This window comes from Haemaphysalis longicornis, unplaced genomic scaffold (genome assembly GCF_048455015.1).
Source record: "Haemaphysalis longicornis isolate Haplotype H1 unplaced genomic scaffold, Haemaphysalis longicornis Haplotype H1 scaffold_6, whole genome shotgun sequence".
NCBI lineage: Eukaryota > Metazoa > Arthropoda > Arachnida > Ixodida > Ixodidae > Haemaphysalis > Haemaphysalis longicornis.
Genome location: NW_027526407.1, coordinates 24,214,117 through 24,228,890, shown reverse-complemented (window position 1 = coordinate 24,228,890; position 14,774 = coordinate 24,214,117). Strand labels below are relative to the sequence as shown.

At 48.4% G+C, this 14,774-nt stretch overlaps 1 protein-coding gene across 2 annotated transcripts in view; it reads left to right on the top strand.

Moving 5' to 3' along the window:
- Positions 1–1,957: 1,957 nt before the first annotated feature.
- LOC144142315 (atlastin-like) overlaps positions 1,958–14,774 on the top strand; it is a 28,289-nt gene continuing 15,472 nt past the window's right edge. The window contains exons 1-5 of one of the 2 annotated variants that reach the window (XM_077673725.1): positions 1,958–2,206; positions 6,023–6,187; positions 6,246–6,302; positions 6,364–6,435; positions 11,649–11,798. In XM_077673725.1, coding sequence (XP_077529851.1) covers positions 2,144–2,206; positions 6,023–6,187; positions 6,246–6,302; positions 6,364–6,435; positions 11,649–11,798 — 507 coding nt within the window. In that variant the 5' untranslated portion in view covers positions 1,958–2,143. The remainder of the gene's footprint in view (positions 2,207–6,022; positions 6,188–6,245; positions 6,303–6,363; positions 6,436–11,648; positions 11,799–14,774) is intronic. The other variant, XM_077673724.1, reaches the window with a different exon arrangement.

Below are 14,774 nucleotides of genomic sequence, written 5' to 3'. Positions count from 1 at the left end.
AAATCGCCACTTAGAGTGTAGTAGTAGTAGTAGTAGTTAATTTTATTTTTGTTTTCTCCGTCAGGGTATGGCCATGTCCATTCCCAGTATTTTCCTTTGGCGAATTTGTATACATTGTCTTTAGTTTCTTGCTAGCCAATTAGCCTATCTTTTCAGGTGTTCCAAATAACTTTTGATCTATTTTCTCGGCACGTTCCCGAACGTACGCCTTTTCCATATTACAGTTTTCATCGCTATCCCGTGTTTTTGGTTTTGCCTTGTTCATTGGCAATTCCATCTCCTCGTAGAAACTGTGATTAGTCGTATCGTCATACTTTAAAGTTGGTACGCAGGCTTACGTTATATGTGGCCTAAACTTTTTGTTCAGCTTGATCAAAGCGGTCGAACATCGTTCTCTAAAGTTGTTTCGCTATGGTTACATATTTTATGCTAATTAGGTATGATGGATTATACTTCGAGCTTCTCTCTTCCTCAAAGCTCTCGAGAGCAAAGGATGTGCCCTGTACTGAAGACATCAACAATGTCGCTTGTTTCTTGAACATTCTTCTATCCTGTAAGAACCCATATAACATCAAATTGCCCTTGCAACAGAGCTAAGCTATAGTCGCTAGAGATAAAGCTCCTCATGAATTTGCTGCAGCTAGCGCTCGTACAAACGCTTTGTTCCTGCGTCCAAATGTCGCCATTTGTACCTAGGTACCATCAGACTGATATAATAGGTGCCCTACACTAAACCATAGCATGTCAGTGAATGAAGGGCAGACCGCCGTTTCCTGATAATTAATAATCGCAAAGCAGTAAGCGCTTCCAGAACCTGCCATTGTAAAGCCTAAACAGACGACCACCCGCCGCGGGGTCTCAGTGGGTAAGGCGTTGCGCTGCTAAGCGCTAGGTCGCGGGTTCGATTCCCGGCCGCGGCGGCGCCGCTTTTCTGATGGAGGCGAAAAGCAATAATGCACGTGCCTACGAGATTTCGGCGCACGATAAAGATGTCCAGGTGGTCAACATTAATCCGGAGCCCTCCACTACGGCACGCCTCATCGCCTGCGTTGCGTCTGCGCGTTAAACCCTACAATCAATCAATCAAACAGATGACCAACTGACGAAGACATGATTATAACGGGGATTTCTATCTTGTCTTTTGGAACGTTTGCCCGGAATGACGAGTGATCGACTTTCTGGCGTCTGCCCAGAGCACTGCCACAACAAAGAGAGCAGCTAGGGGACTTAAGTGTTGCTCCACGGGTTTGCACTGCTGCAAATATTACACATTTTAACAGTTTCCGCACTCCTGAGTAGGGGTAGTATCGTAGTATTCGACTGTCTGCAAAATTAGCGGTGGCTTAGCTCGGCTATACCACGATATATTACCCTGAGCTAAGGTTCAACTGGTTATTCTTAGGTTCCCTGGTTGTATAGGATTAGCGGATTATCATGCTTACTGCTGCTAAAACGATTTCCAATCCAATCCAATTCAGTCCAGTCAAGTCCAGTTCAATCCAGTCCAGCCCGTTCCAGTCCAGTCCAGTCCAGTCACTTCTCGCGCATGCGCAGCACGGCTGTCCACGAGCCACGCGAACCCAATATCAAGCGGCTCCGGCGCACCGACAGACTTGGCTGCTGCGCAACGCAGGCGCACAGCTGAGCACGCGCCGGTGCCAGTGCGTGTACCGCGGTCGTGACGTGCGTCTGCTGTGGCTATGGCTATGATTTCCAATCCAATCCAATCCAATCCAATTTAATTCAATCCAATCCTATCCTATCCGATCCAATCTAATCCAATGCAATCCAATTCAATCCAATCCGATGCTCGATCGTGCTTGCGCTGCACGGCCCTTCAAGGTCCACGCGAAACTGCCCAACCTCGGCCAGTGTAGCTGACGCTACAACAAGCAAGTGCTCCTTATAGCCTGACGGGCCATCGGAGTGCAAACACTTCTAGAGCGAACATTCGTCCGCCGATACTCTTATCGCCCGCGTTTTAGCACGTATCTGATAAAAGGCAGCCATCCGTTCTCTCAAAGTTCCCCACCGACTGCAGTAATTTCTGCGAACAACCTTGCTGCCTGTATGAAAAGCCAGAACCTGCATAAGGCCACCGTTGGCGTCTGCTGCTGCGGTTGGTGTCTGCTGTACACAGTTGATGGTGTCGGCATCCAAGCTCGGGGATTCCCCACCGGCTAAGCCTCTCAGTGGAAAGTCGCAGGTCGGTTCAAAGATGTTCTATTACTTGAATTTCGAGCGTTGGTTTACGTCCTTTTCCACGCCAAAAATATTTCCGGTTAAACCTATCATCTGCCATAAATTTTCGCTAAGCGTTTTCTTAAAAGAACACAAGCGAGAAAAATGAGGAAAATCTGCCTGTTATGGATGCCTATAATGAAAATGGCCCAACTGGTTGACTGACTGAATGACTGATTGGCCGACTGATTCAATCTCTGATGATTGACGAAATGGCTCACTCATTACGCTAATCGGAAAGGGGTGGGTCCAGAGGCTCGAAATTCCCGTAGCAGCTGTGCTACGTAGCGCCGGGGATAAAAAAGGTTGAATATTTCATACTTCATCTTCCACGATAGTGAAATGTACGAACACGTCTTTTTCCTAATTTAGTATTAGCTGTTGTGTCTGCGCATATACGGAACTGGTTTTTGCTGATGCCTATAATCCAAAAATGTCGAGAAGACGGGGCAGCGCCTTAAGCAAGATCTTGGGGGTGGAATCTCGGTTTGGGAGGTTATTTACATTTTGTGTACAGACTCCCTTAAATATGGCTTAAATCCATTAGGAGAAGAAATTGAGTTTGCTTACAACTATAAAAATAAACGAAAGCATATGGAAGCGACATTAGATGAATGTAGCGTAATGAACATTTGTAAGTGCGAATCTCAAATTTTGCATTTTCATGGCAACAGTAGCCCTATTGCGATAGCTCTTAGCTCTTTTTCGAACATTTCTGACGACAAGTAGGGGAAGTCCACAACGCCTTTAAGATGAAAGGCATTTTGACATCCTTGTTATACCACATGTTGGTGGCCGCCGAAGAAACCGTGCACCCCCTTTTCTTGACACAGAACATATGTACAACACTCCGCTGCGCACAGGGCTTCGAAGTCTCGCGAAGCTCGATAATGAAGCTCGATACGCACCTCAGCCGGTTTCCACAATAGAGCAACCGAGGGCGAGGAATGCAACGTGACGAAGGGGCTTGGTATACAATACATGGCGTCCCTTGGAAACGTTTCCTTGGTTTCTATTCTTTTTGTGCCATGTGATTGAATGTTTAAAGACTCGTGCAATGGCGAATAAAGCCCGCTGGTGAAAGCTACCAATAGAACTGCGTAAAAAGCTAATTAAGATTTCTGAAAATTATGCACCTACTTCTGACTGCATTTCTTCATACTGTTCCGTCTGTTTAGACTTCATGTGAGTTTTTTTTCTAATAAAATGCTGGTCATGCGCGACTTCCGGTATTTGCATTTAAAATGCTTGAAACCAGGATCACCTAAGTCACAAAATTGATTAATTGTATTTTATCTTCCATTTCTATTCGTTTATAAATTGATTTTTATTTTACGGTCGTCATTATTTTTGTCGATAAAAAAACTTCCAGGAGGATCATTTACAGGAATGGATCAGTACAACTGGTCATGCAAATAAACTCATTCGCTCAATTTCCTATTAATGGACTAAAAAGAGGATTGAGTCCTTCACTTTCTCACAGAAAGCACGGGCAAGAATTTAAAGGTATGATGGTTCCTAATAAGAAAAATAGTATTACTTAAGGAAATAAGACGATGGGGAAGCTGAACATAAGGAAATTAGCTGCAGTCTTTTCAGCGCGTTCCCGGCCTTGGGTGCAGGATGAGTGCACTACGTAGCGGTATAATCGCCGCGAAAAGAAGAACTTTTCGAGTTAATGGCACGAAATTAAACGATACATCCCTTTTCTAGCGTAGAAGCTAGGTAGGTGAGACGATTTTGTGTTTCTGACATTCTAATATTAAACATGTAAAAACGGCTTTTGTGTATATATCCAAAGCCGCAAATTTTCTTACGTAAACTGGGCCGGCGTTCATTTTGGAGCTTTATATATTCCTTCGAGAACAGTCTTTCAAGAACAATATCCAGGAGTTTTGAGATTTTCAATACCAACGAAGTTAAAAAAATCTATAGATAAAGCACGTTTTCACGACGGCACATTATGTTTTTTGCCAGCGCGGTTATTGCAACTGCATTCAGTTTTAACCAAGACAACACTGAATTAAAACAGACATGGACCCCCAAAACGAATGGAGATGGCAAAAGGTCCCTCGTAAACGCCTTTTCATAGATCCCCTCACTGTTCTTTTCGCTGTGGCGGAAGCAGTAGTGTTGTTTTTTTCTTGAAAAGATAACCTCTTCAAGTGTGGAGATAAAGAAAAAAACTGAAGGCCATTCCCGCCACTGAATGTGGATGACGAGGGGAGCGGTAAAGTTGTTCTCTTAGTAGAGACTGTCACAATGGACTTGATGTCGTTTGTGATACAGACTAATTGGCGTACTCGCTATTGCAGCAACATTGTTAGACCAATACAAAGAGCTTCGACGAGTTCGTTTACGTTCATGTTTGAACAGGGCTAAAAAAGACATGGGCGAAGGTTGAGTAGTAAACAAATCAAGAATTTGCAGGGCAGACACACGAAGGACGAAGGAAAAGCGACGCATTACGAGCGCTGCAAATTCTAGACATGAACGAGCAAACCAAGCAGGGTCGTAGGCGTAAACTAACTAAGCGCCCGATTCGACTATGACCCCTCAACCTTCGCCCATGTCTTTTTCAAACATGAACGTTATTGGATAACGCCAAAGCGATGGAAACACGGCACTTTGTCGTCAGTTGGGCTGGATTGGTGCAGCATTCACATACGAACCAAAAAACAAGCATTGAAAGCACACTATGAATGGTAAGGAGCCTGTGAACAACGGGGAAGCCCATTATGCCTTCCCTGTAAAGATTTTGTTTGCAGAATATGTTTGAAGACTAGGCAGGCCTAGAATCACGAAATAATGCAGTTTTTGCCCGAGATGACGAGCGCGTGAGCCAGGCTAGGCAAGACCCAGACTTAGCCGCCAGAGAAGCCCAGCGCAAGCGAAAAAGATGCCGAAACGACGAGAAACACTTCATACTCTCCCCCATCAGAAATTGTAGTTGTTTACGACAGCTGCACTGCACATTTACTTTGGCAGGGCGGCATGGCGACCATTTTTTCTATTGAGGGCATTGTGAAAGTAGGATTGGTTCGTAATTGAGAGTAATGATTAGTAATGTGTAATAAAGTAGAATAGCATGGATTAAGGCTGAATAAAAACTCTTAGACGAATTACAGTAGATCATTTATTAGGGCTACGTTGGGTTAAGGCGTATTAAGGTGAAAAGCCTTACCGCAACTTCCTAAATAAAGTTGAGGGAAGCGCTGAAGCGTCGTCAAATCCAAAGAAGGTGCGTCCAATTGATCGTCAAACCATCACCTCCTGTACCTTTACAATGCTACACGAATCAACCTTGAGCGTCCAACCAAGCCGTTTCGTTCTACTCCTGACACTCTGCCAAGTTCCAGCCTTCCCAACGCTTTAGTCACGTGACCGGTTAATCTCGGGGCGACGCGTGGTGGAAAGCGGCCACGTTGCCAAAACGTGCTCCGCCGCCGAGCTCAGTTTTTTAACGCTGGTCAAAGCACCGCTCCGCTGTTTTGTCAATTTCATACATTGGTTGCCTTGTCGACCGGGCACATGCCGCTCTCCAACTCAGTTACGGTGGGGGGGTCCCGGTTAAGCTCGGTGTCGCCCTTTGCGACGTGTGCGCAAAACAGGCGCCCACTCGCGCGCACGTGGAGTTTTGTGCCCATCGGCGGCTCATAACACCTGGCCTTTGCCTCGTGGGGCACATAACGCTCAAGCCTTAAGTGTTGTAAATTAGGTTGAGCGGAGCTTCAGTTTGCGGGGGAAGGTGTGTAATTCAGGTGACTCCATGCTGACACAGGTCACGACGTCCCAGTCATTTGACGGCCGCCTCTCAGACATTGACGACGTCTTCACGACACACCTGCGAAAGCTGGTTCCATCTCTTCTCCAACCAGACAATCTCTTGGTCAAGGAAATCAACGGACAGCGTATATCTTGCGAAGAGTGGATGACCTATTTCCAGGTAAGGAAAACTCCACCACAAGGTCGCAAAGAGCTTTATTAGGCTCATCTTCTTGCAGGTGTATGTGAATACGTTCAACAGAAACAAGCTACCCGAACCCATGTCGTTGCTGGAGGTTGGTAACATTGCCTTTGTCGGGTGTTGTGCATGGTTTATCTGGTATTTAAACGTTCCAGGCAACCGCAGAGGTGCACAACCTGGCCGCTGTCGCTGCCGCGAGGGAAGCATACACGAGCGGCATGGAACAGGTTGGTTCGCGGGTTATTCGCTTGATTAAAAATGTTTTATATTCAATTTAGAAGATTGCGACCCCAGTGTGGTTCGTTGGTGCTTGTGCGTTAGATGTGCAGAATCATGATTACGTACACTGCAGCGGTATGCTGTTGCCGGCCATGTCCTTAATTTTGTAGCGATGGAAATGTGGCAGGTATGCCTTGTCTATACCCATTGTTCTAGCAATGGGAATAAATCATGGCTTCTGTGTACGAAGCTGCTGATTTGAAATTGGTTGGTGTGGAATTGGCTTTCCATAACACGTCACCGCCACATTACATAAGGAGTTGGTTTAAATATTCCACGCGTTCTTCCATCCGCATCCATATAATAAATGCAGTGTAGTAGGGTTTTGCAACGTTACAGGGGCTTGGTTCATTACTTTCCAAGTAGAAATTTCCGAAGCTTGTGAGGGTTTCACAAGCTCTCTTGTACAGCGTGTTTCAGTTGTCGCGTCATCCTGTTTTCATACACTGAGAATAGCCGGGGACGTCCTACCCCACGCGGCCAATAACGAACAGCAGAAGGTTGTTGCGCTCTTCGCTCGCCCGTTGTCACTCGTGAGACGCGGGAAAGTGAATGCAAGAACGTCAACCGCTTTGCAGTGTCGACAAAATTTCCCTTGTTTTGCCGAACAATAGGAATAGCAGAACCCAACAATAGCAGAACCCCAGAAGAAGTGACAGCATGGAAACAAGCAGAATAGAAAGACTCACATTTGGCGGCTTTGGCGGACGATTTCTTTTGCAGTTATAACGCATTGTTCCCGAGGTGAAATTGTATAACAGGACACTCCCGATTGAGGTCGCTCATTCTCGGTAAACTTTGTAATTTTCGAGGCGAGTGTGTCATAACGTAACCGTGCGTTGGTATCAACGGCCGGTTCAGGGAGGACCTTAGCGCTGACTCCGTGGACTCGATACCTGTTCTGCAGTCAGAGGGCAAGCGTTACTGAAAAAGAAAAGAACTGCCGAAGATTGCACTAAGTCGCACAAGGCTTGAACCCTAGCAAAGCTGCAGGATTTCTTTCGACGTGAGCACTGAAGGAGACATCACCACACATTTGTACAAGTTCGAAGTTGTTTAATTCTGTCGTCGCTTTGCACGGTTCTAGTGGCAGCCATCGTTATATGCATTCATATAGTTGTGTTCCTCACTCCACGTATTACATGCGCGGTAGTCCTTGACGACAGCTGGTGCGCAGCGGCAGCACGTACGCGTTCTATGCATGCGCGGCGTCCTGGAGTCACGCCGAGGTTCCGTGGAGCCGGTATGGCGCCAGCTGTGGCGCTGTTGTTCACTAGGCAACGCAAGGCGTTTCTCGGAGTTTTCGCAGGTTCTCTTTTTTTTTGCTCAAGCCATTACGGACGCCTGGGACGCTCGGCAGCGCAGGGAGGCACGCGCTGTGGAGTGCTCCGCATTTCTCGGTATTTTTAACGCTTTACGCGCCACACATTACAGCCAGGTACGACAGTTTGGCTGTTAATTCTTTTAGAGCGGCCAGTCTATGCCCCGAGACATTGGTATGTACGCGACACGGTCGGTGAATATTTTAGCACTCTAGTTTTTCTTGATCTTTATTAATTTGTGTCTGTCGGCTGTCGATCTGCAGTTTGAGTTGTTTAATAACATTTCTATTTACAAGTTTTTGTATAATTGTCTTGATGTTGCAAGCTGTGCGTGTTTGCGGTTTTGTACATGTAGTGTACTTTGTCCAGCTTAAAATAAATATCGTTTCTTTGTTTTATAAATTCCAAGATCGGGCTCATTCTCTTCGCTGGTGCAGGTGGAAGTCGAGTGTCAGACCGCCACCCTCGCCGCGGGGGACCAATAGACTAGAGATCTCTTGCCTCTGCACACATCGTTAAGGGTTACATGCTTTAGTCACTGCTGCTGAGCGCGATAACTGTTTTAACGAGGTACACCCCTTTACTGTGTCGCTGACACCATACACCGTACTTATGTCCTCGCCGCTTGATGTGTGAAAACACGACTTTTTTCCCGCAAATTCATTTGAGTACTGCGAAATTTAATTGTCATGAGTGGGTAAAACAATTCACAGAGAAAATTTTGTCTTCTCTGTTTTCTGCTCCTGCTTATATGTCTACGCAGTGCATAATTTCCTGTCTTCTTTTGCTGTACTTTAATTTATAAGCGCTTATTACTTTTGGAATAACTGTTGTGCTGTTTTTCTGCTGTTAACAGACCACGGTGGTTTATAGGTTTCCAGCTTGGCATTTATTCGGTCTTAAGCCTTGCCGTGGTATTCAGTGCCGTATAAACAAAATTCCGAAGTATTAAAGTTCCAAAAGTAGTCTTAGGTAATACGTGTTAAAGGGGCCCTGAAAGGCGTTTTGTGCACACTAAATGAACTAGCGCAATCGTTAGATTGGGTCGGCAACGTCATCTGTGCCACGTATTGCTCTTTTACGCGCAGCGGAAAGCTCACACTTTTGTCGCAAAGTTTGTCGCTTTTTTCTCACCCTTCCCTTCGTGTTTTTCGACGTCGCCATCTTCACATGTCCACGTCATTGATTCCCAGATGTTCGTCATGAGCTAGACATCCGGCTATTGGGTGACTTTTTCACGCACTTCCGGCAAAGAGATGAGTCCTCTGCTCAGCGTCGGCTCGCCTGCTGATCTGCCAGCGTAGTGCCGGAGTACTTGGACATTTTACGACAAACAAAACAAGTGTAAACAAACGCTTAACTGTTTGTATTGAATGCAACACGGCCATAACACGACATGGATATTCTCTTACCTGAGTTCCATAAAGAAAGCGTTCAAGCCCCGTGGCACTTCTTTCGTGCAATCGCAGAGAACGCCCTGAGCCGAATGCCCGGGTTTGACGCACACATTTTATTCAGCTTCAAAACAATCCAGAGATGCGTTTCGAACAAACACAACGTCACAACATGCGTTGCAAGTCTGAACCGCGATTGACAGACGATGGGTTGCCTCCTCCTGCCCGTCGTAAATTCAGCCCTCACCGCACGCGCGGTTTGCGGGGACGAACTGCAAGTCACTTAACTCTGGCGCACAAGCCGAGATGGCTTTTAGCCACGCACACTGCACATACCCCATGCGAGGTTGAGTCATACGTCGCTCGAGAAAGATAATCCAGCCCATGGGAAGCACTATCCACCCGCAGAAGCACAACGTCGCATTTCATCGCGGAACAAAGTCGTCCACAACACACACACACCATCGCCTCCTGTAATGCCAAACGTATCTCGCACTTCCCATTGGGATTGAGTGGTACGCCTGCAGTGCCCACATGTCGCGAGGTGGGGCCCCGAGCTGAGCCGGGATCACGGAACCGTAACTGACTTCTAGAGTGGTTTCTGCCTTGTTGCCAAGGCAACCGATGTTTGAGATTGTCAAAGAAATGGCGCTCGCTCCAGCGCTAGAAAGCTCAGAGCCGCGGCGAAGCATGTTTTGCCAACGTTGCCGCTCTCCACCGCGCGTCGCCCCAAGCTGAACTGGTCACATGACTGAAGCGTTTTGTGCACGGGTTCTGCGTCGGTTTAAAATGTCTTTTTCACATGCCGCCGGCAGGAATTACCACCGCCGCAAAATAAGACCCGGCACCAGCGGGGCAACATTTGATACGGCGCTTTTTGGATAAACAGTGCACGGTGCATCAAAGAGAAGGAGCGCGCGATCCTCCCCGTGCGGCTGGGAGTTCACCGCCGATAAAATTCAGGTGCCGCCGATACAACTGCAGCAACGTACACCGCGAAAGGGCAACACCAGGCCGCCGCACACATGCGGCCAGATTTTTCGTTCGCTTTTCCACCCTTGAGTGGAGTGCGTGATTCATGAAGTCAATAAAGCTTGCCCGTAGCAAACGGCAGTCTCAGCAGCGCAATAGCGGAAGTACGTCACCGCTGAAGAGCGCAGCATCATGGGAGGGAAGTTTCGCCCGCCGTCAACAGCGGAGAGTAAGTTGAAAGGAGGAGGAAACGCGGCGCGACGATATTGCGTGGTTTTTGATTTACGATTTCTCAGCTAATACTCATCGCTTTACAAAATTCTTGCAGGAGGAGATTGCTAATATATTGCTTTATTTGGTTACATGTACATCCATGCATCGGCGGAAGGTATTTCAGGACCCCTTTAATTTAGCCATTGGTTCCGTTACATGCTTCCGGTCTTGTCGCATGATTGGAACAACATTAAAATAGTGCTTCGAGAGTAATTCAATAATTCTTGTCAGCTGGTTAGAAACTGCAGCCTTCAGAGTCCTACTTCCAACTGTGCCTCCTTATAGGCCTTCTGTCTCCGTATACCAACGATTTTATTCAATTTATTTGGTAGTGCTGTTTCTATCCTAGTACGTTTTGTTGTATTCGGAATACTGACCAGAGGTGCGGGTGAAAAAGCAGTACCTTATTCCTATGCTGCTTTTAGCCTTTGCTTTCTTGCAGCGGACACGATGTTGAGATATTTCCACGCCATTTACAACCGGCGGTCGATGCGATTGTTAGATTTGGCAAGGCTGGCTTAGTTGCCGAAGCTTTAGTTCTGGTTTAACTTGTCATCAAGTCAAATTTGATCAAATTGATTTTTATTTCCAGATAAATGTGGGTGGTTCCCGAGTAAAAGCTGCATAAGCAGCTTGACGTGTAGCTTGACGGACCCCAAGGAACCACTACGAGGCTCAGCGACAAGCATAATCACAAAAACACAAGTTCACACTTGAACATAGCAAAATAGCATTGCAACAATAAAACAAAAGAAGGGTTTACACACTTTTAAAATTCCCAATACTTCACTAAAGCACACTAAAAGCCGACAACAAGATGAGAATACCATTTCGTAGGGGACACTCAAAACATAATTGCCAAAATATTTATACAGCAAATCTCAGGTTGGGAAAACACAAGTAATCAAAATTTATGATACTACAAATCGGAAAAATACTCTAGAATTGTTTGTGTGAGAATTTGGCTGTTTTACTATTTGTTCAAAGCCGATTGAAGGTTATGGGCCAACATTTGTAGTTGGTAATTGTTACGGAATTAAGGTGTTTAAAGAATCACTGTGTTTGTTTGCTATGTTGCTGCGCCACAAATGCCATTTGTTTAGCAGTTTGCGCGGTGTCGTGCAGGCTGCAAAAAGGCGCTTTAGTTAGTGTTGGTGCTCACGCCAAACGTCCTCTTCCTTCACGTTCTTTCCGTTGCAGCTTTGTGGCGGAAACCAGCCATACCTGAACCAGCGGGAACTGCTGGAACATCACGTCCAGTTGCGCGAGTCGGCGAGGAATTTGTTTTCCGCCACGCACAAAGTAGGGAGGGAAACGTTCTCCGAGCCTTACCTCGAGGGACTGACAAAAGTACGTTGTTTTGCTTCTGGCCCGGAAGGGTGCTCGCATTTCGTCGGCGTGGCACTTAAACTTTTACCTTCAGCTATTGAGCGCTTCTAACCACTCCTTACATGCGACGCGGTTCTAATCTTCAGGTTCAAACTACGCGCCTTAGGTAAGGTGTGGCCCTTTGGGGGATCACCCACTAGGCAGTAGCGACGATTCCATGTGTCGAAGGATATTCGTTATCATTGCACAAAACTGATGCGGTGGAATAAGTAGGAGTAGCCAGCATCAACGCAAGGAGAACTGATTGACTGTACACCGGATGGCCGACTTCCTCTTCAGAAATAATTTATACTCCTTTCCCGACGAGCCCTATAGCCAAGTGCAGACTCCGTGCGCAAAATGTACAACGAAAACACAACCTTCTTCGCACTGTGAGAAACCTGTCACAAAAACGGCTATTCTCTTTAACAGTTGGATGACTGCGATTAAAAAAAAAATGGTTGTATAGTCGAATCCTGTTCTAACGAAGTAGTATCAGGACAGAAAATTAGCTCGTTATATCCGATATTTGTTATAATATTAAAGGTAACAATCCGACTTAACAAATCGACAATCTGGCTTGGGCAAAAATACCTGATACAAAAATGCATTTTTTAGAGTTCCAACCCACTATAAACAAGCTAGCCCTTCCCTTTCTCCTTGCTGCATTTCAAGCTGCGGAAACATCGGTACATAAAATTACAACAAAACAAGGTTCACATGACAAAACAGGTCTGCGTCTTTATAATCTTGATGAAGTATGTGATCTTCATCTGGTTGATATTTACAGCACTATGGAGTTTTCCACAGTGTTTACGAACAAAATGAGCTTTATATTTCTGCCGTTTCGTGTGCCGAATGGTTTTTGCGGTAGCGTCTCAGCCTCCCGGTCAAATAGTTCTTCTTCGTTGTATCCGATATCACGCGCGCCTCACCGTTTCACTTTCGTTATAAAAGGATGAGTACCGGTAAGATGCAGCTGTCATACACTTTAATCTTCAGGGACAATGGTAGGCTGCCATTCATTATCTGAGAATGTCTACCGTAGGCACTCAGCCCAATTCTTATCCTTCTGATTATATCTGCCTCATGGTTCGGATTCGGGGTCACAATTTGGCCTAAGTAGTGTGGGCCTGCTCTCTACGGCATGCCCAGGAATGAGGCACACTGCGGTTGCGTGAAAGAACTCTTTACTTACATCCTCCACGCTGTCGCCCGTCCGGGCATACACACGCACACACCAAAACACTCTGCCTCCCGAGTCCCGAGTCCCCGCGCGCGGTTCTCCTTCAGCACCACCGCCCGTTCCTACCCGTCCACTCGCGCCATCTCTCCGGCGACCGGGCCGCACGGTAGGCGAGAAGGGCGAGGGAAGGGAGCCCATGGCGAGGGGCTCCGGGCGACACCCCCTAGGCCAGAAGGTGTCGGGCCAAGGCGCTCCCCACATCTCTCCCCCCCTCAAACACGGGATACGGGTCCATCATTGAAGATCGCCCTCGGGGTTCTAGTGCACGAGGAACCGCTGGTCGGCGCCTGGGGCCGCCCTGTGCGGCTGTGGGTGGGCTGGCACCCGCCGAAGTGTGGCAGCATGCCGCTCTGTCGCCATCGCCACCATGTAGGCGTCCGCGGGAGCGCATTCTCGGCTGCCCGGCGCAGGATTCCACCGAACGGCCAGGCTCCTCTCGATTGTGCCCCGGTATCCCGATCTCCGCTGCTCGGCGCCGGAACCGGAGACGCCGGGATGAGCCCGGGGCAAACCCGGTTGATGGGCGCTCGCAGCCCCAGAGCGAGCTGTAGGCTCTGCGCCCACCGGCGCCTCCGCGCCAGGGCTACAGCTCCGCGATGAGCTCAGCAGGCCTCCAACCCACGAACAGGGCTCCGCCGCTGACAAGGAGGCGAACCGCAGCCGCCTCGCATCTCCGAAGGGCGGTAGGACCCCCGGACCGTGGCAACAGCTCCCGGGTCGAACCAGGAAGGCCCTCTGCTCGGCAGGCCCGGGCCGGACTCGCAACGCCCAGGCACGAACGTTTCGCCCCGCACCACCAGGCCGGTGGTGCGAAGCTCCCGGGTCGCATTGGAAGGGCCCGCTGTCGGCAGGCCCAGGCTGGCATCGTAACGGCCATTGATTGATTGTAGGGTTTAACACGCCGACGCAACGCAGGCGATGAGGCGCGCCGTAGTGGAGGGCTCCGGATTAATTTTGACCACCTGGGGATCTTTAACGTGCGCCGAAATCTCGTACACACGGGCGTTTTCGCTTTTCGCCTCCATCAGAAAAGCGGCCGCCGCGGCCGGGAATCGAACCCGCGACCTTGTGCTCAGCAGCGCAACGCCTTAGCCACTGAGCCACCGCGGCGGGTCATCGAACGGCCAGGCACAAAACCACGCCTCGCACCACCGCACAGGTGACGCGATGAAACTTGAAGCGGTGACTGTGCTGCGGGTTGCTCCGTGGTAGAACCACGTGAGACCCGGACCCGTGGGGGGTAGACACTACCGCACCCTCAGGTCGTAACGATGGGTGCGAACCCTATCGCCGGCCGTTCTGTTCTCAGTAGCGGGACTCCCACCTTCTGGTTCCGCTAGCACCTGTTCGTCATCGCCAGTGCGAACGTGATAGGCCTTGAGATCGCTAACGTGCACAGGACCCACCAGCTCGTCGCTTTCAAGCGACTGCATCTCATACGTGAGCAGAGTCGTCTGCGCCGTAATTCTGTATGGCCCTTGCCATTTGTGTGCGAGCGCTGCAGTGAAACCGCGTGCAGCGTTGCTGAGTGGGTGTGTTCTCCTTAGCACTAGGTCACCGATGTTGTACACAAGGTGACGACGGCCTTTGTTATACTGCTCGGCTTGCTCCATGCGCGCCACGTCGAGATTCTCCCGAGCCGTGCGTTGCGCTGTCAAAAGGCGTTCCCGGAGCCTAGCCGCGTACTGCGACAGAGAAGGGGCGTTACCCGC